We start from the raw sequence: 26,555 nt of genomic DNA on the forward strand, positions 1-26,555 counted from the left end.
ACACATGCCGAGTGACGTCCTAGAGACAATCTTTTAAAATAGGAGAGCATTTGCCCTCATTGTGATACATGAGCTCGTCGTCTAAGGATCGAATTGACGGTTATAAATGTGTAAATTTTATGTGACTATTATTTCTCGTATTAAAATTAAAAATTTACAGGTTTGACTTTCGAAGAATATAAAATATTTACTTGTCACGATGTTAAATATTAGTGTAATGTTCACCCGATGTTATTCATTGTTTAACGTTGACGATCGACGTTCAACACTCATCAGCTAGCAATAAACGCGACGTTAAAACTCTGTCTTAGCTCTCAACACCAGCTAACTGAAAGTTAAACTTTATTCTCTACTTTTATTTTATTGGTTTAAACGTATTTTAGCCAACTCGTTTTGTACCTTATTCATATTAAAATGGAGTTTCAATACATGGATATCTATCATCCAATCTATTTATAATGAATATGGATGATGTAAGTTGACGAATAATGAATATGGATGATTTAAATATCCTATGAATTAGATATGGATGACAATTTATCATTGATGAATATATTCGTTACTATCTGAAATACATCTATACATATGTATATATATACATATGTATATATTAAAATACAAGAGTGAATTTATCATCCCTGGTGATAACAGAAGCAAGAGGGAGAAAAAAAAAACACTTTGACTGGTAAATTTATTTATCTACCCTATCGTGTGAATATTTTTGATACAAGTATATCAAAAAAAGTACCAATATTTAGATAATGTTGCCGTTAAACTTGTTTAATAAAATACTAATATATCTATATCAATCTAAGATTCTATTCTTTTACCAGTAAATTTAACGGTGCCTGTTGAAAGCGTGGGGAGATTTCGGAAACCTGAGAAACCGTTACTTACGGCGGTGACCGCTCAACGGTGGTGCCCGTTGACCGGTGGTTGACTGGTGGCAGCAAAGTAAATTACACCACACTGTTTCTTCTTACAATTAAACATCGAGAAACATTATCATCTCAATGCTCCATTTCAACTGATAATGGCGACAACACACATCACTCACTCTCACTTCTTTGTTCCTTCTAACAAATTCATCTTCTTCACCGCCGTTCCACAACCTCGCCGTTGTCAATTCCGTCATCTTCACGGCGGCACTCGCCTCGCCGTAGTTTCTGCTTCCTCACCGAATAAAACTAGGTTAATCTGCTACTTTCTTTTTTGAATTATAATTGCATTTGTTGTGATTATGCTAATTATGTTATTAATTGATGCCTTTACAGAATAAATAAATAAATAAAATAATTTATGTAATATATATTGAGTTTTTTCGGATTTAGTGTTGCTCGAAGGAGACAAGGAAAGAGCAATGTAGATCTGTGCAACGATTTACGCGAATTTGTATCGGAGTTTGGGCTTCCTGATGGTCACGTTCCTTCTCTCAAGGAGCTTTCGCAGCACGGCAGGTTTAGTATTTGTTGCATTTTAATGTTGGATTTTGCTAACGACAGCCTTTAGGCTGTCGTTAGTGTGCATCAATGAGTTGTACACGACGGTTCATTTTGACTTTTGTAAGGCCGTTATTGAAATTTACAAGTATTTTATGCACGTTAACGACAGCCCTATGGAGGACTCTCGTTAACAAAATCCTTTAATGTTTTTATAATATTAGTTTGATTACTAGTGTTGTGTTAATTTGAATTCATGTTTTTGGATTGACTGTTTTACTTATAAGGGAGCTTGTTTTAATACCTTGATTAGCATTTTAAATGAGGTATGTATATGTACTAGCAATTGAGGCCTTATGTGTATGTGTATGTTTGGCTTGCGTAGAAATTTAAAATTCAATGTAGTAATATTAAGGATTAAGTTCTGCAAAAGTGTCAAACTTGCCCAAAATTCTGTTGTATGTATCCAACGTAAAAAGTTGCTATTATATATGTATTGAAGTGTTTCTATTGTACGTATCGACCTTTTAAATGAGGTATGTACTAGCAATTGAGGCCTTATTTAAGTGTAACATAGTATAGCTGTGAATGAACAGGTCAACATGATTAAATTCTATATTCTCACGAAAGCAGTTTTTTTTTTTTAATCCAGTAGGATAACTATCTTTGACAATGAGACATAATTGACACCAGAAGATAGTTATTTCTGTTAATAACAGATCTGTTTCTGGATCTGATTCATGTTGTGTCACCATCCATCCTGCTTAGCTGCACTAATCATAATACAAATGCGTTTCCCCCAATCTTATGATCACAAATGACAAATGATGATTTCCTTAGAGACGACCTGTTTTTAAGGAAAACGGATGATTGATTGAGAGATTTTATGAGGATGACTTATTTAATATAGGGAAGGGTTATACAATTATGTCCGCATTCTGTCCTATTTGCAAGATGATCCTATCATTTAGGCTACTGCTAATTGTATGCTACTGGAAATGGCTGGTGCTACTAATAGCGTTGTTTGAATTATTCAATTTTGTTTTTACATTATTGTATAGGCAAGATCTTGCTAACCTTGTGAGAAGGAGAGGATATAAACTTATCGGAGAGCTTCTTGCAGCCTCACAAGAGATCAAAGTCACTGATTTTTATGAAGACGAGAGCTTGACTGAGTCTAAAGCTATAAACAAAGAAGATGAATCGACAGGTGGTATTTAATGTTTTTTCTTCATTTATTTTCGCTCCTCTGTGCCATTTCAAGTGAAAATCAAAACGTATATTATTGAAACGTGTATACTTAAAAGGTGTGGATGAGGATGAAAAAGAGTTGGCTGAAGAAGTATTATCGTCAAGTAAAGATATCATCATAGAAGAGACTTCAAGTACCGACACTTTTAATGATTATACAAATTCTGATGTAGAGAGCCACATTATAGTTGATGGAATAACCAAATCATCATTGCGGGAACATGAATCGATAGGTAGCGTTTACTTTTCCCTTTTCATCTATTTTCTAATCTTTGTGCCCCATTTCATGTTAAAATCGAAACTTTGTGTACTGAAACATTTATACTTAAAAGGTCTGGAAGAAAATGAAAGTGAGTTGGCTGAAGAAGTATCATTGTCAAGCGAAGATACCGTCATAGAAGAGACTTTTGAGGATTATACAAAAGCTGATGTAAGCGAAGCATCATTGCAGGAAAAGGTGGAAAGATTCATTCAGACTGGAGAACTGGAGGCAATTGATGGCAAGTCATACTAAAAAGTTATTCTTGACTTTTGGAGCCCATCAAAATAATGTGCCTGCTTACAAACTATTTCATAAATTTATTTGAAGATGAATTGATCCTTTGATGTTTATTGATTTTCAGATGATGACATGGACATAGTAAATGGTAAGGAAGACAGTGGATCACATAATTTTACAGAGCTTTGTGTATCTAATTCAGAGAATTCAGCAAATGGAGGTATTTTGACATCTCAGCTTGTAAATTCACCTTCTCAATTGAGGTTCGTGCTATCATTTCTGCTACATTATTTATGTACATCATGAATAATTAAAATTCAAATTATAATGGTGAATGATTGATGCATAATCATTTGCATCCTTTTAGGAATATCACTGATGATGATCAACTAGAAAGTGCCACATCCACTATCACTGATGAAGATGTGAAAGTTGAGGTCTTTTCAGTAACTCGTTGTATATTTTGTATGTAAATCTAACCCCTCTCTCATACTTTCTTTTATGTAAGATAGATTAGAAGAAAGGAGGATGAAGCTGAAATCAATCGCATCAAAGTTATGCTGGTATGATATTTCATCTAGTCATATCCAATAATTATTCATCACAAGGTAGTTTTTAGATCTTTGTAGCATTTGTTAATCTTTTAATTTTTTATTGTGTGCCTAGCATCACAAGGAGTTGGAATTGGCGCAGTTGAAGGAACAAATTGAGAAGAACAAGGTAGTTCTCTAACGTTATACCTTGTCATTTTGTAGTATATTCATCAAAATATAACATGAGGTCATTAAGTTTTGCAAAGGGTTTCGAACAATCATCATAAGAACATTCCTTGCAAGCAATGGCCCTTATGTTTTAGTGGCTAAAAGCTTGGTACTTGAAGGGTGTCATGTATTGGACATCTTATTTCGATGATGTAATATGTGTTTCACAAATGTTAGCTTCATTTTAGGCCCTACGTTCGACTATATCACATAATAATTGCTTGTTAACGTGTCATACTCCTCAGCAAGCCTTGTCTGAATTACAAGCTATAGCTGAAACAGAGATAAGCAAAGCACAGAAGCTTGTGTTAGATAAAGATGCAGAGTTGCTTGCAGCCGAAGAAAGCCTTTATGGATTAAAACAGGTAACCCCTTTGGCTTTTCTGTTTTACTAGTAATAAAGCCAGATTTCATATATAGCCCAAAATGAAGTACTTCTTCATCTTCTTTGAGTGTTTTGTTATATATTGTTAATGAACGCAAAGTTAAGAAATACTGACGATATCAATAATCCAAGCTGATCCTGTCTACTATGCACTCATTAAATGAGTGATAAGATGGATGGTCCGTATAACTCTATGAGTTTGTCACAGTTAGTCCTTTATGAATGGTAGAGTTTGTGTGTGTGTGTGTGTGTGTGTGTGTGTGTGTGTGTTTTGATGACATTTGCGGTTAAACGGAAGCTTCCACTTTCCTAGGTTCAATTGGAGTACTGGGGAGATGGTGAGACTGTAGAGGTGGCAGGTAGCTTCAACGGTTGGCATCATGGAGTAAAGTTGGATCCACAACCTTCTTCAAATATCACAGACCCTGTTGAATTGAGGTTTCCAACTTTCTTTCTATTTTCGGAAAGCTCGTCTTTGATTAAATTAGCATTGAGTTCCATTCTTGTCTTCGTTACCTAAGCACTAATCGAGTTTAGGAAACTTGGAGTTGGTTAAGTCTCAGCTTTGGTAAGGAGGTTCATAATTAGAGGTGAAACAAATGGGCCCTTGGGTAATTGGTCACATGGGTTGGTCTAGTCATCCAGAAACACTTTTGTTTACATTTAAATTACTACCAATCCAAAATATGATTTTAAAGATCAGATTATTACTAAAATTATTATGCTTCTTTAATAAGATGATTTAAGAGGTCTATATGCTTCTGGTAGTTTTCATGCCATTTCCTTATTAGTTAACTTTAGCTTAACCGGTCTGACCTGTTAGAGATATCACAATATGCAAATCAAACCTTTCATAAGTAACTTGGTCGAAATTGGCTGCCACCTTTAATTGTATGACCATGTGAAGCTTGGTCTTTCTATGGTCCTGCCTACACTTTATAGAGATATGTCGAGTCGTGATATCACAAACGAAATGAGTCCGTTTACTTCCAACTTCTGAGTAAAGAATCCTTTTTAGATGTTTTTTCATCTTCTTGTTGGAGCTTTTTATTTAATCTTTGTAACCTAGAAATGTAGGCAGCGAAATACCGAAAACTTCATTATTGACTATTGGAACACAGTGTTCTCTATTCAGATAATAATGGTCAGAGCTAGGGGGGATAGTTTAAACTTTAAACAATCTTGTTCGTTGACTTCAACTTGAAAAGTAACAATTGCAAATACTGGCTATGTAAGCCTTATATTCCCACACTTATTTGCAAGCCTGGGCTTCAGACTATAATTGAAGCAGTATGTGTCAGGTCAACCTTTTCAAAGTCCTAAGTTGCTTGTTAGTACTCCCACAATTTCAAGTTAAATGACTTTTTGAAAGAACAAAAGAAGCTATTTTGATAGATAATGACGTACGTCTTGTTACAAACACATCACGTGATGCTTTGACTTTAAAAAATGTAGAACATATGATTTTGAATGTCGTTTCATGCAACACATATTACAAGGAACAGTACTTAAGGAGATGTGCTCTGACTTTTGTCATACGCCACGCTATGGCGTGCATAGCGGTTTATTCCCTTATCAAAGGAGAGAGTCCACTACGTGTCCGGAAATATCGCTCTGCGTGAGCAATCGTGGAGCAGATCGTGGGTTCAAGTAATAAAGCCATAAGTGTTGTTTTCTAGAAGATTCGGTGATAACGCAGTTATGGCTAGTGCAGTTATCTAATAACCGTCACTTGTACACCTATAAATACCGGGCTTTTGGCTCATTTGAAGGGCATTTAATACACACAACTCTCTCATTATTTTTCAACGATTAACTCACTTGGAGAAGTTGAGCACCAACACCAAACTCATCTCAACCACTCTAACCGAGATTCATATATCAAAGGTATGAGTGTTCATGACGGCTTAATTAAATGTGCTCAAGTCGAAATTGGCACAATCAATAGAAATAATCACAAGTGAACACAATTCGTATATCTTTTGATTAATTGAAATACATTTTGTCTCTAAACATCCTTAGGTTAAGTTTGACAAATTTGGAGGAGAGAAGCTATTATGTATGAAATTTGTGTAGAGTACTCTTTGAGTATCACTTAATTTATCCTCCTAAGTCAATCACGATGAGAAATGTAATGAACTCAGAAATAGTAACCGAAAGGCTTTCTTTCTTTGGGTTACATCTAGTTGACGTGATCTCACCCTCGACGCAATCTGTTTTGGTTGTAATTGTTGTGTGCGTTTTACCATTTTAAAAACCTTTACTTGTAAATAATTCGAAAAGGGTGTCTATATCAGGCCCCAGTCGGGGAATTGATATTCTCATAATGTTTATTTTATTATTTTCATGATTACTTTTTCATGACGAATTATTTTATCATTTATAATGTTTTCACCAGGAATACTAAGCTCTGGAGGTCTATGTTGTGGCTATATCCTGGGATTTATGAGGTATGAAAGTCTGTGCATCTTCGATCAACTTATACATTGCGTGTGTGTTTTTCTATAACGGTGTATACATATGCCTAAACAGGTGTATATAAGTATATGTAATCTTTCATTATATGACGCGTCTTGGACATCTTCTCTTTTCTTATCTTTACGCTTGATTTTATCATGTGTCACAATTTTTTTTGTTAGGCATACATTCTACTCGTAAGAATCATTTTCCATGCTGTAAAGTTACTGAAAATTAGGCATATTGATATTTTGCAGATCAAGTTTATTGTTGATGAAAATGGATGATTGATCCCATGAAAGAAGTGGTTTACAGGGGAAGCATAGCCAATAATGTTCTTCGGGTCGATAGATCATGATCCAGCTCGTCAACTGTATATACCATTTAAGGTAGCACAAGTTTTTTTGTTTCTTCTTTAGGATGGGGTCTTAAAATAACTTGAGAATTGAGACGACTTCATGACTTATATCTGGATTATCAGATGTTCATGATTAGATAGGTGACAATAAACACATGATGTGCGAAGATCCACGATTAAATGATCATGCAGTAGAGTTTACATTCATAAATCCATCTTGTTCCACATGCAGTTAGGATTTTTACGGGTAGTGTTTGTGAACTGTTCGTTTATATGTTACGACTAAAACCCGGTTTTATATGCAGATTGAAAACATTAAGACACCTATAAATAAAAGCTTTCGATCCGCTCAGCACTTAACACTGTGGTAGACTAGTTTAGCGAATATGAATATGTGGTAGACTGGTTATATTTTGACCCAATAACGTCTTCCTAACTAAATATTAACTGTTTAATATCTATTATAGTTATGTTTCCGGTCAGTTAATCAGCTAATCATCACATTTACAAATTTAAACTAAGTGATGAAAAACACTCCAAACTTAATCCAGAGTCCACCCCATTCAACAAGCCATCATCATTTAGGATATGGGTCACCCTTGAAACTAGACTATGAGCCAGTGATGTAAGCCACTACGAATCTATATGTTGCCGACGATTGCATCTCTTAACGATTCGTTCTCATTATATACATTTTGATATTTGTTATTCTTCATTGTTTTCTGTGGACTCTTTTTAGTGATGTTACAGGTTAGGAAGTGAACATCAGTAATTAAATTTAACAATTATGAAGTATACTACATACTACATATTCATTATTTCTTACCATCATCAAAATGTGCATTTAAAATGTATGACCATTTGCAATACATGATTGATTGTGTGACTGTTAGCATTGAATCAACAAATCCCTTCTAAAAAACAGAAGAGGAAGTTAAGAACCAACTATATAAATCTTGTATTTAAGCTTAGTTGAAGATTACATTAAATATGAATATGGCATTCACTGTTGATTGTACAAAACTAATCATACAATCCTAAATGCTTCATAATAACCACAAACAAACACAAAAGTATTGTAAACACACATAAATAATCAAAACAATAAAGAACTTTGAATAATTCCTACCCATTTTTAACCCATTTGGGTAACAAAATCCATCACTTCAGTAAACCGGCTATATTCAAGCGTTCGGCTTTAGAACTTTGGGAGTCTCCCAGGTGAAATCGGGATCTTCCCGCCCAAAATGACCGTATGCAGCCGTTTTCTGATACCTAAAGTTCCCACCCCTTTTAAGGTCAAGATTAATAGCCATCATTCCTGGCCTAAAGTCAAAGTTTTCTTTAATCAGAACAAGAATATCTCTATCCGGGATCGTTCCTGTTTTATACGTGTCAACAAACACAGACAACGGCTCAGCAACACCTATAGCATAAGAAACCTGAACAATGCACCTGCGGGCTAACCCAGACGCTACTATACTTTTAGCCGCTTGCCTAACAATGTAGGCCCCACTTCGGTCCACTTTAGTTGGGTCCTTCCCTGAAAACGCACCACCACCGTGAGCACCCCACCCACCGTAAGTATCAATGATAATCTTTCTACCTGTTAGACCCGCGTCTCCATGGGGCCCACCAATAACAAACCGACCCGACGGGTTCAAATGGAAGATGGTGTTCTCATCAAGATATTGTTCTGGGATAACTGGTTTGATCACATGTTCCTTAAGATCGGCTGCTATCTGATCGTTAGTCACGGTCTCATCATGTTGGGTTGAAATAAGAACGGTGTGGACCCGGATTGGGACCATCGCGCCGTTATCGTTGTGGTACTCGACGGTCACTTGGGTCTTACCATCGGGTCTTAACCACGCGCACGTCTTGTTTTTTCTAACTTCGGTTAGCTTAGCACCTAGCTTGGTTGCGAGAACGTGTGTTAACGGCATAAGCTCGGGGGTTTCGTCGGTTGCATAACCAAACATGTGACCTTGATCACCTGCACCGATTTCTTCAGGTTTTTTGGTTAAGTGACCATGAACACCTTGAGCAATATCTGGGCTTTGTTGCTCGATGTTGACAAGAACGTTGCACGTGTCAGCATCGAGTCCGACGTCAGCAGATGTGAACCCGATGTTTCTGCAAGTGTCGCGCACAATTTTTTCATAGTCGACGGTTGCTTTAGTAGTGATCTCGCCGAAAACCATGACCATGTTGGTTTTGGTGCATGTTTCACAAGCAACTTTGCTTTCGGGGTCTTGTTCTAGGCACGCATCAAGGATGGCGTCTGAGACTTGGTCACAGAGTTTGTCTGGGTGTCCCTCGTTTACGGATTCGGATGTAAATAGGAAGGTTTCCATATCTCAAATGTACTGCACGTAATAAAATGGGCAAAAAAAATTTAGTTTTTACACTAAGTACTATAACTAATGCATAAAGATGTTTATTATAGCAATTTAATTGGCATCTTTGTAATTATGTTAGTTACCAAAAACTTCAAAATAGCATATGAATGGATAGTTTACAGCATCATGAAAGGAATGATCATTTCATGAGTTTAGATTCTTACAAAAATTATTACAAACCTCAATGACATAGGGAGTGAGATCTATACTCTAATATAAGAAAATTTATAATTCAGACATGCTAATATATAATCTACAAAACCATTATAAGATAGTCTGATGCTAATATATAATCTACAAAACCATTACAAAGAGCCAATTGCTTAGCGGTATCGAGGTCACCTTCACAACCTTGAGGTTGAGGGTTCGAGTCATGCTTAGGACATTTCGTGGTGTATATTCGTGTTAGTATTAGACCGAATTTAACGGAAGCGTGTTGCACCATGTGTTGGGCCAACACGCCACCGAACACATGGTAATGGGGCGTGTTGGCTCATGTGTTGGTGGTGTGAATCAAGTGAGCACGGACAAACTAGCTCATGTGCTGCATTTTTCCTCATTTTTTAATTAGTTTTTATCCCCCTTTTCACCCAACTTCCAATCAGATTTTAACACACCACTTAACACTCCACCCCATTACACAGCAGTCTAGCAACACGCTCATCAAGCACACCACTCCCACCCAGCAACACGCTCATCAAGCCCTTCAGGGATAAAGATGATCTTAAGGGTGTGTGAGTTTTACCTTTCAAAAAAAAAAAAAAATATATATATATATATATATATATATATATATATATATATATATATATATATATATATATATATATATTGGCCAGAGGTCCTATAATCAATCTCTCTACCCTACCCTAGAAGAGAGGGAGATATGTTTTTATCTGTCCACGTGTAGAGAAACGACTTCCTTTTAAATTTAGAACTCATCTCCCCATACCCCACATTCGTGGAGTTGGGTATACACAATCTACTAGCATCTTAGATGGTTCTGTAGGTTACTAAATTAACTGAAAGTGCAACTAAACGAATAATGGACATTGCTTGATTTACTTTATCCCAAATGTAGTCAGGTATAGATTAAATACAATTTACATTACATACAAGTGGTTAATCAGTGAAATTAACACATGTGGAACATTAGAATAGAATCCTAATAAAGCTTACAACTATTTATACAATTAAAATGTTTACGTTATCAAAATTAAAGTTAAATCTGGTCTTAAATCAACTCGCATACATAAAAGCATAAGCAAGATAGTACTGTAGTTGAAAATTTACCTGGTTATATGAGATGAGATGCGGAGTATTTGGAGAAATAGAGAGAGATGGCGAGTTGGGTGATCGAAAAGTGTGGGATATTTATAGGTGCGGATGGTTGAACAGGGAATGGGCGAGTTGCGACTCACTGAGTGCCGACACAAGTTGTACACGCAGGTGGACCCAATTGCCAACCCAGCCCCACTCCTCTCATGGGTCCCACTTTTCTTTCCACCGACGAAAATTTAAGATCTATCATATGTTATGTTAGTATCATTCAAAATCATATGTTATGTTACTAGCAGGGAGGCCCGGAGGAGAAGTAAAGTGATCGATCGCTCAGGGCCTATAGTTTTCTGGGGCTCAATTTTTTTATATATACAGAAATAATCGGAGATCTGAGAAGTATGAGAACTAGGAAAACTAAAATGAAGCAGCGAAAACAAAGCACAATAGACCCAAAAACAACAATCAAGGCCCCAGAAATAAAAGAAATTAAAGTCCACTAGCATTCTAGTAAAATCGAAGGAGTTTTTTTTAAATAGTTTACAATATTCGTTATGGCCTAAGGGCCCTTTTTTTCAAATCGTTCAGGGCCATTAAAATCTCTAGACCAGCCCTGGTTACTAGCGTTCATAATCATATGTTATCTTACTAGCTTACTATCGTTCTTAATCATAAGAGCACGACATGTCGTTATGTGTTCATAATCATATGTTATCTTACTAGCTTACTATCGTTCTTAATCATAAGTCGGGCCCTTCATAAAAAAAAAAAAAAAGACGACTTGTGGATGTTTTGTCACCGGTTGCGGGTGATGAAGTTAATTGTGAACTCCTTGATAATTTGGCCAAAGTCGCTACAGGTAATAGTGTGGGTCGAAAGTATTGCATTTGTGCGGATAAGAATTGTAAAGGGCATTGCAGGGGTTGGCATGTGTATGCTAATAAATTCCGATTTTACACGAAGAAGAATGGTGATACGAAGGGTGCAGGTAAGAGGAAAGGTAAAGAAAAGAAAAAGAATGTAAAGGACGGGGCGCTTTGTTTGCATGATTCGAGTGACGGGGACGAGATCAAAGGGGCGGCTCAAGGGAGGTTAAAAGTTGACAATACTTTTCAAAGTGTTATAGGGAAGCGTATTGGAGCGGAGGCGGGAGAGAAGTTCGTTGGTGTCGGCTTCTTTGACGAATTTAGAAATGGAGGTTTGAACTCGGATGAGATTGGGATCGAGTCTACTTTTTCGTTTAAGGCGAATGCGGAAGATGGCATCAACATTTCAAACAGTGGTACTTGATTAGGTCTTTATTGTTTGTGCGTTGTTTGGTTAGTTTTAGCTACATTGGTCGTGGTTGTATTCTTTTGTGTTGTCTTGTCCACGTAAAAGCTCGGCTTTAGTTAGCGTCTCGGTCTTTGTTTTAGTTAGAGTTTGTTTAGTGTCTAAGCCTCTTTCCTGATCGATCCTTTGTATCATTGTTTTCTAGTCTCTTTTTTGGAGATTAGTTTTATTTATATAGTTTTTGTTTCTTTGCTAAAAAAAAAGTGCTCATTTTCAGTATGTATTAGAGCATTCCTAACCATGACGCCCTTCTTCAGATTAATACACTGCCACATCAGCGACACATCACCATTTACTTCTCATTTCTTTCTCATCACTAACCCATCACATTTTACTCTCAACCATTACACACTTATTTAACTAATTAATAAATACATTGTATAACTTTGAATGCAACATGTACAACAAATTTATGCAAAGTGTTAGTGATGGAAAATGCTTAAAATTGGCTAAATGGAAGACTAGCATAAAATTGGCAAAGATTGGCTAAACACTCCTAATGGGTGCATGAGATTGGCATAAAATTGGCATGAGATTGACAATACATTCACATCCATATTGAGAATCCTCGTAGAGACATTGAAATTTACTATGTAGAAAAAATGTGAATTTGTTCTCTAAGTGTCCATTAGAAATATTGAAATTGACTTGTGTTGAGAAAAGGTGAAAGTGTTGTTGAGTGTCTATTTTAATTATTTTATTTATTTTTAATCCTATTATTAATTAATATATAATATATAATTATAATATAATAATAATAGAAAATAATAATAATTAATGATAGTAGTAAAATACTTAACATTTATAACTCAAAAACGTTTTCATTATTACAAAAAAAAAAAAAAAATAAATAAATAAATAAAATAAAATAAAATAAAATACATATGCAATTCGGCTAAATGAATATTATTAAATTTGGGCCTAACATTGTTAATACTAACCAATTTATTTTATTTTTGGGGCAAACTTAACCCTTACCCATAGCCTTCTTCTTCTTCATCTTGTCATCATGCCACTGCTACATGAATTGACATGGAACCTGCAGAGAGAAAAAAAAAAGATTAAACGATTAAACATCAAAAATACAAAGAAACAAAAAAGATAAAGAAGAGAATTAGTTAACGGTTAGAAATCTTAATTTTCCAAACACAAACATGTAGAAAGCAGCGTCGGAATATCCACGCTGCAAAACCTTCCCATTTTCAACTTCTTTTGGGTTTTCATACCTTGGGACTTTATGCAGCTACTCGTAAGCTACTTATTTTTAATTTATTAAAAGTTTGATTCAAACTGAACTTAAACGAGCTTAAATTCAGACTTGAACTTTCCTTGAAGATCATTTAATAAATGAGGTCGAGTTCGAACAACTCGCAAACCAAAACAAAGTTTTTAGTTATTGTCATTAATTAAATTATATATATTGTTTTAGACAATAGCAAATCTACATTGTTAATGTTGGAGTTCCCACTAGCTTGAAAATTTTTCATACAAAGTATCACTCAAATTGTGTAGGACACAACTAAATTTAAAAATATGATCTCTCTAATTTTTGAAATTAGTATAATTTTTTTTGTAAAATTGTATATGATTTCTTTAAAATTTGATTCTAGAATTGCCACTGTTTTATAATAAGAAATATATATATATATATATATATATATATATATATATATATATATATATATATATATATATATATATATATATATATATATATATATATAGCGGACCAATTCATGAATAAGCACTAAATGGGGTACAAACTAGATAAGTGAATATGGGCCTCACATTTTAAAAATCCTAATTTTATATTAAAAAACGCGAAAGGGTATTTTGGTCATTTTTATAATTTATTTTTTCCATAGCTTTTTTCACTGTAATAAATGAAATGAAAATAAAAGACTCCATTCATACACTATCACTATCACGTTCATCATCGTCATTTATCAAAATTCATACTTTCAAAAGATGATTCCAACAACAAATTGAAGTTACATTCATGATCTTAACACTAATCCTAAACTACATTCATCGTCAATTTCGATTTACATCAACAAATTTGAAGAGTTTGATCTCGAGTTCATGTTTCATTCGAAAACTTCACAAATCGAGGAATCTCAGGATGAAATGAGCATAGATCTGGATTCATTATCACTTGTTTGTACTTCGTGATTCATCGATTCAGATTGAAGTCATGGAAATTGCAGATTCCAAGTCAAAAGTCGCCGGAGATCAAATCGAGATGGTAAAGTTAAGGTTTCGGGATCAGATTCGGAGTATCAAACGTCTGACGATGAAGTTGATTTGAATAAAAACGATTCTATTGATGTTGTGAAATACATATTGAATGAGTTCCCTGCTGTAGCTAATGATTTGGAGCAGGTAAGAATTTCTGCTAGTATATTTTATGGTGTTATTTGTCTCTAAATAATTGATACGGAGTACTTACTAAATTTAAGTATCATGACATGGACTTCAGGTTAGGCAAAAAAGTGTTATGATTATAATGAACAACCACATTTTAAGTTATCGTGTTTGATAAATACCATCTAATTTGCACTATATTAAAAGATGGCATTAATTCTATAGAAGAGAGCAATATAAGAAGTTTAATTTGCTCATTGTGCTAGGAAGTTTGTTTTTTAGAATTAAAATGTTAAATAATATATTTTGAAATATCCATTTAGCCATCCAAAGTAGTTTTATAAAAGTGACTAAGATGCCTTTCTTCTGTTATTGTAGTCCTCATATTTTAAGATAATACAGTTTCAGTTCCAGATCAAAAGTAAGAACTGTTAATTATGAATAAATTGTCATTTTGTTCTGCTTGTTAAGTGATGTGCTTGTTAAGTGATGTCTGCTACAATGTAAATTTTTTTACCAGGTTACATATTATTGTGTCCAACAACTACTAATCGAATTTCATACAATCCTTTTTATCCATAAGTTGATGGTTTGTGAACATTGATGTTGGATAAATGGGTCAAAATGGCCACCTTTAATTGATAATTTGTTCTGGTAACTATATGAATAACATGGTTGGCTTGTATGACACTTGATGAATGTTAGATCTGTTGGAGTCTTGGATAAATATGTGGCTTTCTTTATCTTTTACCATTTCATGGATATTATCTTAAATTTTGTCTTCATTGTTGCTCGGTAAAATTAACTATTACTGTTTCTGTACCCCATAACAGTTGGCAAAGGATCTTGAGCTGTTTGCACATCATGCTGGTAGAAAGTCTGTGAATATAAACAACGTCATTATATCTGGTATGCATATCAATCCATGTTTAAAGTTAAGGTGACAATTTTGACCCGTTCACTTTTAACTGAGCCACTTTGGACTGTGTTTTATGTCTAAATGGGTCGATGGGTTAAGCTAATATAACAGGTTAATCAATGCATTAATTTTCATTCGAAATGTAATCAAATTTGTAAAAGAACACAGAAAATTTGCTTTGGGCTGTCTTTTAGTGTTTGAATGTCAGTCAATGGACTCAACCCATATTTACAAGCACTTAAAAGAACTGTATGACCTGTTATCCATTTTTCACCTTTAATCTAAAGCTTTATCATTCATCATCTAATTTTATCATTCATTTGATATTTTTATCAATTATCGGGTATTTTGATGAATGATAAATGCTTGATGAATGATACTGTTTTTTGATAAATGAGAAGTGTTTGATGAATGATAGCATTATGATGAATGATAACCGTATTTTGATAAAAGATAAGTGTTTTTTTATATGAATGAAAACAATTAGATGAATGATAATTGTTTGATAATTGGGCATTTGGTCTAGTGGTATGATTCTCGCTTTCGTTGTGGGAGGTCCTGAGTTCGATTCTCGAAATGCCCTATTAGTGGAAGGACATGCATATTCCATAACTACAGTTCTTAACAGACCTTCATCTCTCAACGCGCTCAACACTGATATGGTTCGATTTCTTCACTATATAAATATATTTTTTCGTTTTTATTTGTGTGCGTAGTTGTGTTAGATTCTTTCTAATATCAATTAAAATATTGTTTGGGTCAAATATATATAATTGTTTATAGTTTATATCACCATGTTCCTGCTGTATTTTTCTTAGGGGTTTTTATGATTGACTGCTATTATGTAGACTAATCCATAATATTTTACTACGTAGACTCAGGACCTTCATCCTTTCATTAAGTTTTAATTATCAAATTAATTATTTTTATTAGGACTTTAGGTTTCTATTTTTATTTTTTATGTTGTTAATGATATTTCACTATATACTATCGTTCACTGCTCATTTTTGTCATTCATCTAGTTTTTTTTTTATAATTATTCACCTCATTTTTTAGCAAATCTTTTATCATTCATTATATCCTTTTTTATCCTTTATTAATTTTTTTTATCATTGACCCCCTTTTTTTTATCATGCATCACCTAATTTTTATCATTCATCACCTCCTTTTTATCATTCATCACCTCCTTTTTATCATTCATCACCTCCTTTTTATCATTCATCTTCTTTTTTATCATTCATCACATTATTTTGTCATTCTTCGCTTATCATTCATCAGCTATCTTTATCATTTACTGGTATTTATATCATTCATCGAATATTTTTATCATTCATCGGGTACTTTTTATCATTCATCACGTTCTTTTATCATTCATCAGCTACTTTTATCATTCATTTGGTATTTTTATCAATTATCGGGTATTTTGATGAATGATAAATGCTTGATGAATTATACTGTTTGATGAATGAGAAGTGTTTGATGAATGATAACATTATGATGAATGATAAACGTATTCTGATAAAAGATAAGTGTTTTTTATATGAATGACAACAATTAGATAAATGACAATTGTTTGATAATTGGGCATTTGATCTAGTGGTATGATTCTCGCTTTCGATGCGAGAGGTCCCGAGTTCGATTCTCGGAATGCCTTTTTCTTTTTTATAAAACTAATCATATTATATCATCTATTTGAAATTCCACTACTTTTGTAATTATATTAAAATGTTTGATGATATAAAATATTTTAATGCAAGATAATCATTTTGTGATGAATGATTATTGTTTTCTTATGAATAACAACCGATATTTAAAAATGATAACTATTTGACGAAAAATAATTTAGATGAATGATAATTTTTCCTAATGAATGATAAATGTTTGATGAATGATAATTATCTGATGAAATGATAACTATTTGATGAATGATAATTGTTTTTCGATGAATGTTAAATGTTTTTCGATGAATGATAATTATTTTTCAATGAATGATAATTATTTTTCGATGAATGGTAAATGTTTTTCGATGAATGATAAACGTTTTTCGATGAATGATAAATGTTTGATGAATGATAAATATTTTTCGATGAATGATATTTGTCTGATTATAATTGTTTTTTGATGAATGATAAACATTTTTCGATAAATGATAAATCTTTTTCTGATGGTTGGTGGTGGTGGTTGGTTGTGGTGGTTAGTGGTGGTGGTTAGTGGTGGTGGTTAGTGGGTGGTGGTGGTGGTTGGTGGGTGGTGGATGGTGGTGGTGGTGGGTGATGGTGGTGGGTGGTGGTGGGTGGTGGTAGGTGGTTGGTGATGGTGGTGGGTGGTGGTGGTGATTGGTGGTGGGTGGTGGTTGTTGGTGGTGGTGGGAGGTGGTGTTGATTGATAGTGCTGGTTGGTGATGGTGGTGGTGGTTGGAGGTGATGGGTGGTAGTGGTGGTGGTGGTTGGTGGTAGTGGAGGTGGTTGGTGGTAGTGGTGGTGGTTGGTGGTGGTTGGTAGTAGTGGTGGTGGTGGTGGGTGGTGGGTGGTGGTGGTGGTGGTAGATGGTGGTGGGTGGTGGTGGTGGTGTTGGTTGGTGGTAGTGGTGGGTAGTGGTGGTTGGTGGTTGGTGGTGGGTGGTGGTGGTGGTGGGGGGTTGGTGGTGGTTGGTGGTTGGTTGTGGTGGGTTGTGGTGGGTGGTGGTGGTTAGTGGTGGTTAGTGGTGGGTGGTGGTGGTGGGTGGTGGTGGGTGGTGGTGTGTGATGGTGGTGGGTGGTGGTAGTTGGTGGCGATGGGTGGAGGTGGGGGGGAGGGGGGTTGGTGGTTGGTTGTGGTGGGTGGTGGGTGGTGGTGGTGGGTGGTGGAGGTGGGTGGTGGTTGTTGGTAGTTGGTGGTTGGTTGTGGTGGGTGGTGGTGGTGGGTGGTGGTGGGTAGTGGTGGTGGTGGGTGGTGGTGGTTGGTGGAGGTGGTGGTGGTGGGTGGTGGTTGGTGGTGGAGGTGGTTGATGGTGGTGGGTGGTGGTTAGTGGTCGTGGTGGGTGGTGGTGGCGGTTGGTGGTGGCGGTTGATGGTGGTGGGTGGTGATTGGTGGTGGAGGGTGGTGGTTGGTGGTTGGTGGTTGGTAGTGGTGGGTGGTGATAGGTGGTGGTTGGTGGGTGGTGGTGGTGGTTGGTGGAGATGGGTGGTGGTGGTGGTGGGTGTTGGTGATTGGTGGTAGTGGTGGTGGTGGTGGGTGGTGGTGGTGGTTGTGGTTGGTGGAGGTGGGTGGTGGTGGTGGTGGGTGTTGGTGATTGGTGGTGGTGGTGGGTGGTGGTGATGATTGGTGGTGGTTGGTGGTTGGTGATTGGTAGTGGTTGGTGATTGGTGGTGGTGGTGGTGGGTAGTGATGGTGGTTGGTGGTGGTGGGTGGTGGTTGATGGTGGTGGTGGTGGGTGGTGGTTGGTGGTGGTGGTGGTGGTGGGTGGTGGTGGGGGGGTGGTTGGTGGTGGGTGGTGGTTGGTGGTGGTGGTTGGTGGTGGTGGTTGGTGGAGGTGGTGGTGGTGGGTGGTGGTGGGTGGTGGTGGTGGTTGGTGGTGGGTAGTGGTGGTGGTTGGTGGTGGGTGGTGGCGGGTGGTGGTGGTGGTTGGTGGTGTTGGTGGGTGGTGGTTGGTGGTAGTGGTGGTGATGGGTGGTGGTGGGTGGTTGGTGGTGGTAGTTGGTGGCGGTGGGGGGGGGGGGTTTGGTGGTTGGTTGTGGCGGGTGGTGGTGGGTGGCGGGTGGTGGTGGTGGTGGGGGTGGTGGTGGTGGGAGTGGGTGGTGGTGGTTGGTGGTGGTGGGTGGTGATGAAGGTGGTTGATAATATGTTAACTTTTGTATAATTAAATTTTATTAATTATAATTATTAAATGACCTTTTTACCATTCTATGCATTTTAAGTTAAATTGAAATTTTATGATATTTTGTAGTCCATATTTGCTTATCCAGTTTGTACTCATTTTAAGCTTAACCACGGATCGTGGTCATATATATATATATATATATATATATATATATATATATATATATATATATATATATATATATATATATGTTATAATTCAGTAGGCTTATAACTACCTTTAGTGGTTCTTGACTGTAGAAGGTATATAGAGATAGAGATACTGTAAAACTGAGAAAACAAAGGTTGAACAAAAGGTATGAGTAATTGTTTTTTTATTTATAGAAAAATGTACAATGAGAGTTTGGTGGCATTTGGAATCTAGAGAGAGAGAGAGTGTTTTTGTTAACCAAAAAAATACATACCATAAACTCTAACTCAACACACCTATTTATACTCAAAAAAATATACTATGCAATATCTATAATAATAATAAAATTATCATCCAATTATTACTTTTATAACACTCCCCCTTGGATGATAATTTTATTAGTGAATAACTAGTACTGCCTCGTTAAAAACCTTGCTAAAGAAAACCCTTTGGGATAAAACTTTAGCTAAGGGAAAAAGAGTGCAGCATAGAGTTGACTCCCCCTCAAGTAGGCAACGCCTGAGTTGTTACATCTTCTGAACATGCCTCATGCCAATATTATGAACGTGTGTTCTGAAAATAGCAGTTGGAAGTGCTTTGGTGAAAAGGTCAGCAGAGTTTTTGCTGGACTGAACATATCTCATTTCAATCTGGTTGTCCTTAATGAGATTTTGAGTGTATGAGAAAAATCTAGGGGGTATGTGTTTTGTTCGGTCACTTTTGATATACCCTTCTTTCATCTGTGTTATGCAAGCTACATTATCTTCATAGATAGTTGTTGAACTTTTATTGCGTTCTAGTCCACAAGAATCAGTAATGAGTTGTGTCATTGATCTCAACCAAAAACATTCCCGACTGGCTTCATGTAATGCAATTACTTCGGCATGATTTGATGATGTTGCAACAAGTGTTTGTTTTTGAGAACGCCATGATATTGCGGTACCTCCATTTAGGAATACATATCCATTTTGAGATTTAGCTTTATGTGGATCAGATAAATAACCTGCATCTGCATAACCAACCAAATCTTGTTTTGATTCGTTAGAATAAAATAATCCTAAATTAGTAGTTCCTCGAAGGTATCGAAATATGTGTTTGATCCCATTCCAGTGTCTTTTGGTAGGAGCTGAGCTGAACCTTGCCAACAAATTAACTACAAAAGAAATGTCAGGTCTTGTACAATTTGTAAGATACATAAGAGCTCCAATTGCACTAAGATATGGTACTTCTGGTCCCAGGATATCTTCATGATCTTCACAGGGACGAAATGGATCAGTGTCAACATTAAGTGATCTAACAACCATAGGAGTACTTAATGGTTTTGCCTTGTCCATATTAAAACGTTTTAAAATCTTTTCAGTATATGTTGTTTGATGTACAAGTAAACCATTAGGCATATATTCAATTTGTAAACCAAGGCAATACTTGGTTTTTCCGAGATCTTTCATTTCAAATTCTTTCTTTAGAAGTTGAATGGCTTCATGGATCTCTTTATTTGTACCTATGATATTAAGATCATCAACATAAACAGCTATGATCACATATCCGGATGTTGTTTTCTTAATGAAAACACATGGGCAAATAAGATTATTGGTATACCCTTTGCTTATCAAGTAATCACTTAATCGTTTATACCACATGCGACCCGATTGTTTCAACCCATATAAAGACCTTTGTAACTTGATTGAGTACATTTCTTTGGGTTTTGCATTGGTTGCTTCTGATACCTTAAATCCTTCAGGTATCTTCATATATATATCACTATCAAGTGATCCATAAAGATAAGCAGTCACAACATCCATGAGATGCATTTCTAAATTTTCAGAAACTGCCAGGCTGATTAAGTATCTAAAAGTAATTGCATCCATAACAGGAGAATAAGTTTCCTCATAATCAATTCCCGGTCTTTGAGAAAAACCTTGAGCTACAAGTCTAGCTTTATACCTTGTAACTTCATTTTTCTCATTTCTTTTTCGCACAAAAACCCATCTATATCCCACAGGTTTCACATCTTTAGGTGTGAGAATGATAGATCCGAAAACTTTTCTTTTATTGAGTGATTCAAATTCAGCTCGTATTGCTCCTTTCCAATGATCCCAATCATGTCTATTTTGACATTCCATGACAGATTTTGGTTCTGGATCATCATCATCATTCATGATGTCATATACAACATTATATGAAAATATCTCATCAAGATTTTTCATTTCATTTCGGTTTCATAATATTTTTGAATGTGCGTAATTGATTGAAAATTCCGTATTGACATCATCAATCTCCTCTGCAGAAGGAGTATTGATTTGTAGTTCTTCTTGAACACTTTCTTTTACCTCATTATCAGCTGATTTTCTTTTCCGAGGATTTTTATCTTTGGAACCAATTAGTCTCCCACGTTTCTGGCGTGGCAAAGACTCAAGAATAACATTATTGCCAGTTTTTGGAATTTCAATTCGAGCTGGAGCATTTGCTGCTGGTATATATGATTTAGTCACTCTTTTTGTATCTGTAAATGCATCAGGCAATTTATTTGCAAGTTCTTGCATATGCATTATTTTTTGAATTTCGATCTCGCATTCTTTTGTGCGAGGATCAAGATACATTAATTGAGGTTCACACCATGAAACATCATTTTCTTTATTTTTTATTTCTCCCCCTAATCTAGGGAATAATGTTTCATTAAAGTGACAATCAGCAAAACGTGCTGTAAAAACATCACCCGTCATGGGTTCAATATATCTTATTATTGAAGATGTTTCATATCCAACATATATTCCCATCCTTCTTTGAGGACCCATTTTAGTGCGTTGTGGTGGTGCGATAGGGACATAAACCGCACAACCAAATGTTCTAAGGTGGGAAATATTTGGCTGATGACCAAAAGCAAGTTGCAAAGGAGAATATGTATGACTTGCGCTTGGTCTAATGCGAATCAATGATGCAGCATGCAAAATTGCATGGCCCCATACAAATACTGGGAGTTTTGTTCGCATTATCAATGGTCTAGCTATTAGCTGCAATCGTTTAATTAATGATTCAGCTAAACCATTTTGTGTATGCACATGGACAACGGGATGTTCAACAATAATCCCAATAGACATGCAAAAGTTATTAAATGCTTGAGACGTAAACTCACCGGCATTATCTAGTCTCACCCTTTTAATAGTATAATCAGGGAAATGTGCTCTCAATTTAATAATTTGAGCAAGAAATTTTGCAAATGCCATATTTTGACTTGATAATAGACAAACATGAGACCATCTACTAGATGCGTCTATTAGAACCATAAAATATCTAAATGGTCCACATGGTGGATGAATTGGTCCACATATATCACCTTGAATTCTTTCAAGAAAAATTGGTGATTCTTTTTCAACCTTAAGAGGTGATGGTCTTATTATCAACTTTCCAAGTGAGCATGATGTACATGGGATAAGTGCATCATGAGGGATCCTTTGATCCGCCAATGGATGTCCATGTGTATTTTGTATTATTCTTTTCATCATTGTTGATCCTGGGTGACCTAATCTCTCATGCCACAAACTGATCATTACAGGATCACATAATTTTTCTTTAACTACCACATTTACTTCAGGTACATTTATATGTGTATAATGTAAACCAGAATGAAGTCTTGGTAGTTTTTCAATTACACGATTCTTATCAGTGATACTTAAATATTTTTCATTTTCTGTTGTCACTGACTGATAATTATATCCATTTTGGTATATGTCAGAGAAACTTAACAAATTTCTCTTTGACATGGGAGAAAATAAGGCATTATTTATCAGAAAATTCGTACCATTTGGTAACATGAATTTTGCCTTTCCCATTCATTTTATTAAGTCCACAGGACCTGATATAGTATGTATAGTTCCTTCCGTTGCTTTCAAGTCTGTGAAATATTTTTTAGATTTGAGTATGGTGTGAGTGGCACCACTGTCTGCAATACAAATATCTCCACCATTTGACTGATTTTTTACTCCAGCAGTATACATCATGAACTTCAAAAAAAATATGAGAAACAAATAATGAGTATATAATTCATCAATATATTACATTCAAAACATGTTACAAATGATAGCACATAATAAGGAAATATGTAGTAAACTAGATATGGTGTAGATTGAAAATCTACAACCATTTATTTAACGAGAACATATAATAGGATATCTATATATATATATATATATATATATATATATATATATATATATATATATATATATATATATATATATATATATATAGATATTAGAAATTTATTCATTAAAGTAGTCACAAGTTGGCTCAGTGATTTTTGTATCAAGGTCATCCACAAGATTTGCTTCTTTTCCTTTTCCCTTTAGGGATTCTTGATACCGATTAACAGAATGCTGATTTGTTCGGCAGTTTTTAGACCAGTGGCCAATTTTACCACATCGGTAACAAGAATCTTCAACATTCTTTGAAGAGCCTTCTTCAACATTGTGATTTGTGGGATTGTATGGTGTTTGGATTTTATAATTTTGTGGATTATTATTTCTTTGTCCACGACCACGACCACCACGACCACCACGACCACGACCACCACCACGACCATTACCATAAGGGTGATTTCGAACATAGTTATGATTTTTATTATTGTTATGGTAATTTCCATGATGATGGTTTTGGCCAATATGGCTACGACCTCTTCCACACCCTCGTCCATGTGCATTTCTTCTTTTATTATTATTATTATTATTGTTAATAGCATTAGCTTCAGGAAATGCTAGCGCACCGGTAGGACGAGATTCTTGATTTTTCATCAGTAATTCTTTATTAACTTCTGCAACTAAGAAATAAGTTTGAAGTTTGGAAAAAGTTTTATAATTCTGCAATCTTAAATTTTCTTGCACAGTTATATTTGCAGAATGCATTGTGGAGAAAGTTTTCTCCATCATATCAGCATCACTTATTTCTTGACCACAGAATTGAAGCTTTGAACGGATCTTGAACATGGCCGAGCTGTATTCACTTACCTTTTTGAAATCTTGGAACCTTAGATTTCTCCATTCTTCCCTCGCAGCTGGAAGTAATATTTCCTTTTGATTATCGAATCTACTCTTGATACTTTCCCATAAAACATGTGGATCCTTGATAGTGAGAAACATATGTTTTAAGGTGGTATCAATATGTTTGCGAATAAAAGCAATTGATTTTAATTTATCTTGATCGGAACAAGTATTATTTTCTTTTAAAGTTTCTAGAATACCCAATGATCCAAGATTTATTTCTACGTCCATAACCCATGATGTGTAGTTTGTTCCCGATACGTCTAAGGCATCAAACTCAAGCTTTGATAAGTTTGACATTTTCTATTTTCAGAAAGATGAACAACATAAATCATAATCATAATCATAATCATAATATATTTTTTTTTTCTCGTAGATAAATAACAACATGCAATTAGAATTAGTTTAGATTCATAAGTAGTAAACAAAGGAATAATGGTATGATTACAAATAATAAAATCATAAGGGAATATAGGTTCATATTATATTATATTATTAATGATATTATTATAATATATATTAAGTTATAATATATATTATTATAATATATTTTTCTTATTTTAACCTTTAAGATTTACTTTTAATAAAAATACAAACTACTTTTCTTATTTTAACTTTTAAGATTTACTTTTAATAAAAATACAAACTATTTTTTTCTATTTTAACTTTTAAGATTTACTTTTAATAAAAATACAAACTACTTTTTTTTATTTTAACTTTTAAGATTTACTTTTAATAAAAATACAAACTACCTTTTCTATTTAAACTTTTAAGATTATAAATTTAAGAATAAACATTAGTATGCATGAAATAAATAATGATTAATTGCATAAGTAATCATAAATGTTAGATAACATATAAAGACCCCATCGTATTCGTATTGATCGGAATTAATCTCGACCCATGGTACCGTGTTGTCAAATGACGTGTTGCGTACATAAAGTACCGTGTTGTCAAATGACGTGTTGCGTACAATCATGAGGTCTTATTAACATAAATATAAATGTTAGTGAAGTTAATAAGAGTTAGATTACAGAAAATATAATTCAGGTGGTATAACCGACCATATATAACTTAAATAACATAAATATAAATGTTAGTGAAGTTAATAAGAGTTAGATTACAGAAAATATAATTCAGGTGGTATAACCGACCATATATAACTTAAATAACATAAATATAAATGTTAGTGAAGTTAATAAGAGTTAGATTACAGAAAATATAATTCAGGTGGTATAACCGACCATATATAACTTAGATAACATAAATATAAATGTTAGTGAACATAACTGTAAATGTTAGTATACATAAATAAATGTTAGATAACATAAATGTAAATGTTAGTATACATAAATAAATGTTAGATAACATAAATGTAAATTAGGCGACAGTGTCGACCATATATCATTTAGGTGGTATAACCGACCATATATTAGTTAGGTGGCAGAGCCAACCATATTTAGTATAAATGTTGAGATAATCGTGCTGATAACGTGTTATAATTCAGTAGGCTTATAACTACCTTTAGTGGTTCTTGACTGTAGAAGGTATATAGAGATAGAGATACTGTAAAACTGAGAAAACAAAGGTTGAACAAAAGGTATGAGTAATTGTTTTTTTATTTATAGAAAAATGTACAATGAGAGTTTGGTGGCATTTGGAATCTAGAGAGAGAGAGTGTTTTTGTTAACCAAAAAAATACATACCATAAACTCTAACTCAACACACCTATTTATACTCAAAAAAATATACTATGCAATATCTATAATAATAATAAAATTATCATCCAATTATTACTTTTATAACAATATATATATATATATATATATATATATATATATATATATATATATATATATATATATATATATATATATATATATATATATATATATATAAAATTGAAAATAGGACCCTAGTCATCCCTACACCTGTCCAAAATTATATAACAAAATTAAAAATATTTAAATTCGAAGTTGAAAAAGAAAAATTTTTAAAAGTTAAAATTAAATAATTTTTGGATGAAGGAAGTATAATATTATTATTATCGCTACCTATCAATATGTCTAAGAGTATACCTACATTTTCAC

At 34.6% G+C, this 26,555-nt stretch overlaps 1 protein-coding gene and 2 long non-coding RNA genes across 3 annotated transcripts; 2 read left to right on the forward strand and 1 right to left on the reverse strand.

The window, feature by feature from the left end:
* Positions 1–3,551: 3,551 nt before the first annotated feature.
* On the forward strand, positions 3,552–3,909 carry LOC139886369 (uncharacterized). The gene is made up of 3 exons (XR_011772411.1): positions 3,552–3,626; positions 3,702–3,752; positions 3,856–3,909. It is a non-coding gene; the product is annotated as an uncharacterized lncRNA (long non-coding RNA).
* Positions 3,910–4,646: 737 nt separating this feature from the next.
* Positions 4,647–7,418, forward strand: LOC139864796 (uncharacterized). Its single transcript, XR_011764493.1, has 3 exons — positions 4,647–4,773; positions 6,734–6,785; positions 7,050–7,418. It is a non-coding gene; the product is annotated as an uncharacterized lncRNA (long non-coding RNA).
* Positions 7,419–8,112: 694 nt separating this feature from the next.
* On the reverse strand, positions 8,113–9,511 carry LOC139864803 (S-adenosylmethionine synthase 3-like). Its single transcript, XM_071853375.1, has one exon. The coding sequence runs from the start codon at positions 9,505–9,507 to the stop codon at positions 8,335–8,337; it is 1,173 nt and encodes a 390-aa protein (XP_071709476.1). The 5' UTR covers positions 9,508–9,511; the 3' UTR covers positions 8,113–8,334.
* Positions 9,512–26,555: the final 17,044 nt, after the last annotated feature.

The sequence above is a fragment of the Rutidosis leptorrhynchoides genome, chromosome 1 (assembly GCF_046630445.1).
Source record: "Rutidosis leptorrhynchoides isolate AG116_Rl617_1_P2 chromosome 1, CSIRO_AGI_Rlap_v1, whole genome shotgun sequence".
In the NCBI taxonomy this organism is placed as follows: Eukaryota; Viridiplantae; Streptophyta; class Magnoliopsida; order Asterales; family Asteraceae; genus Rutidosis; species Rutidosis leptorrhynchoides.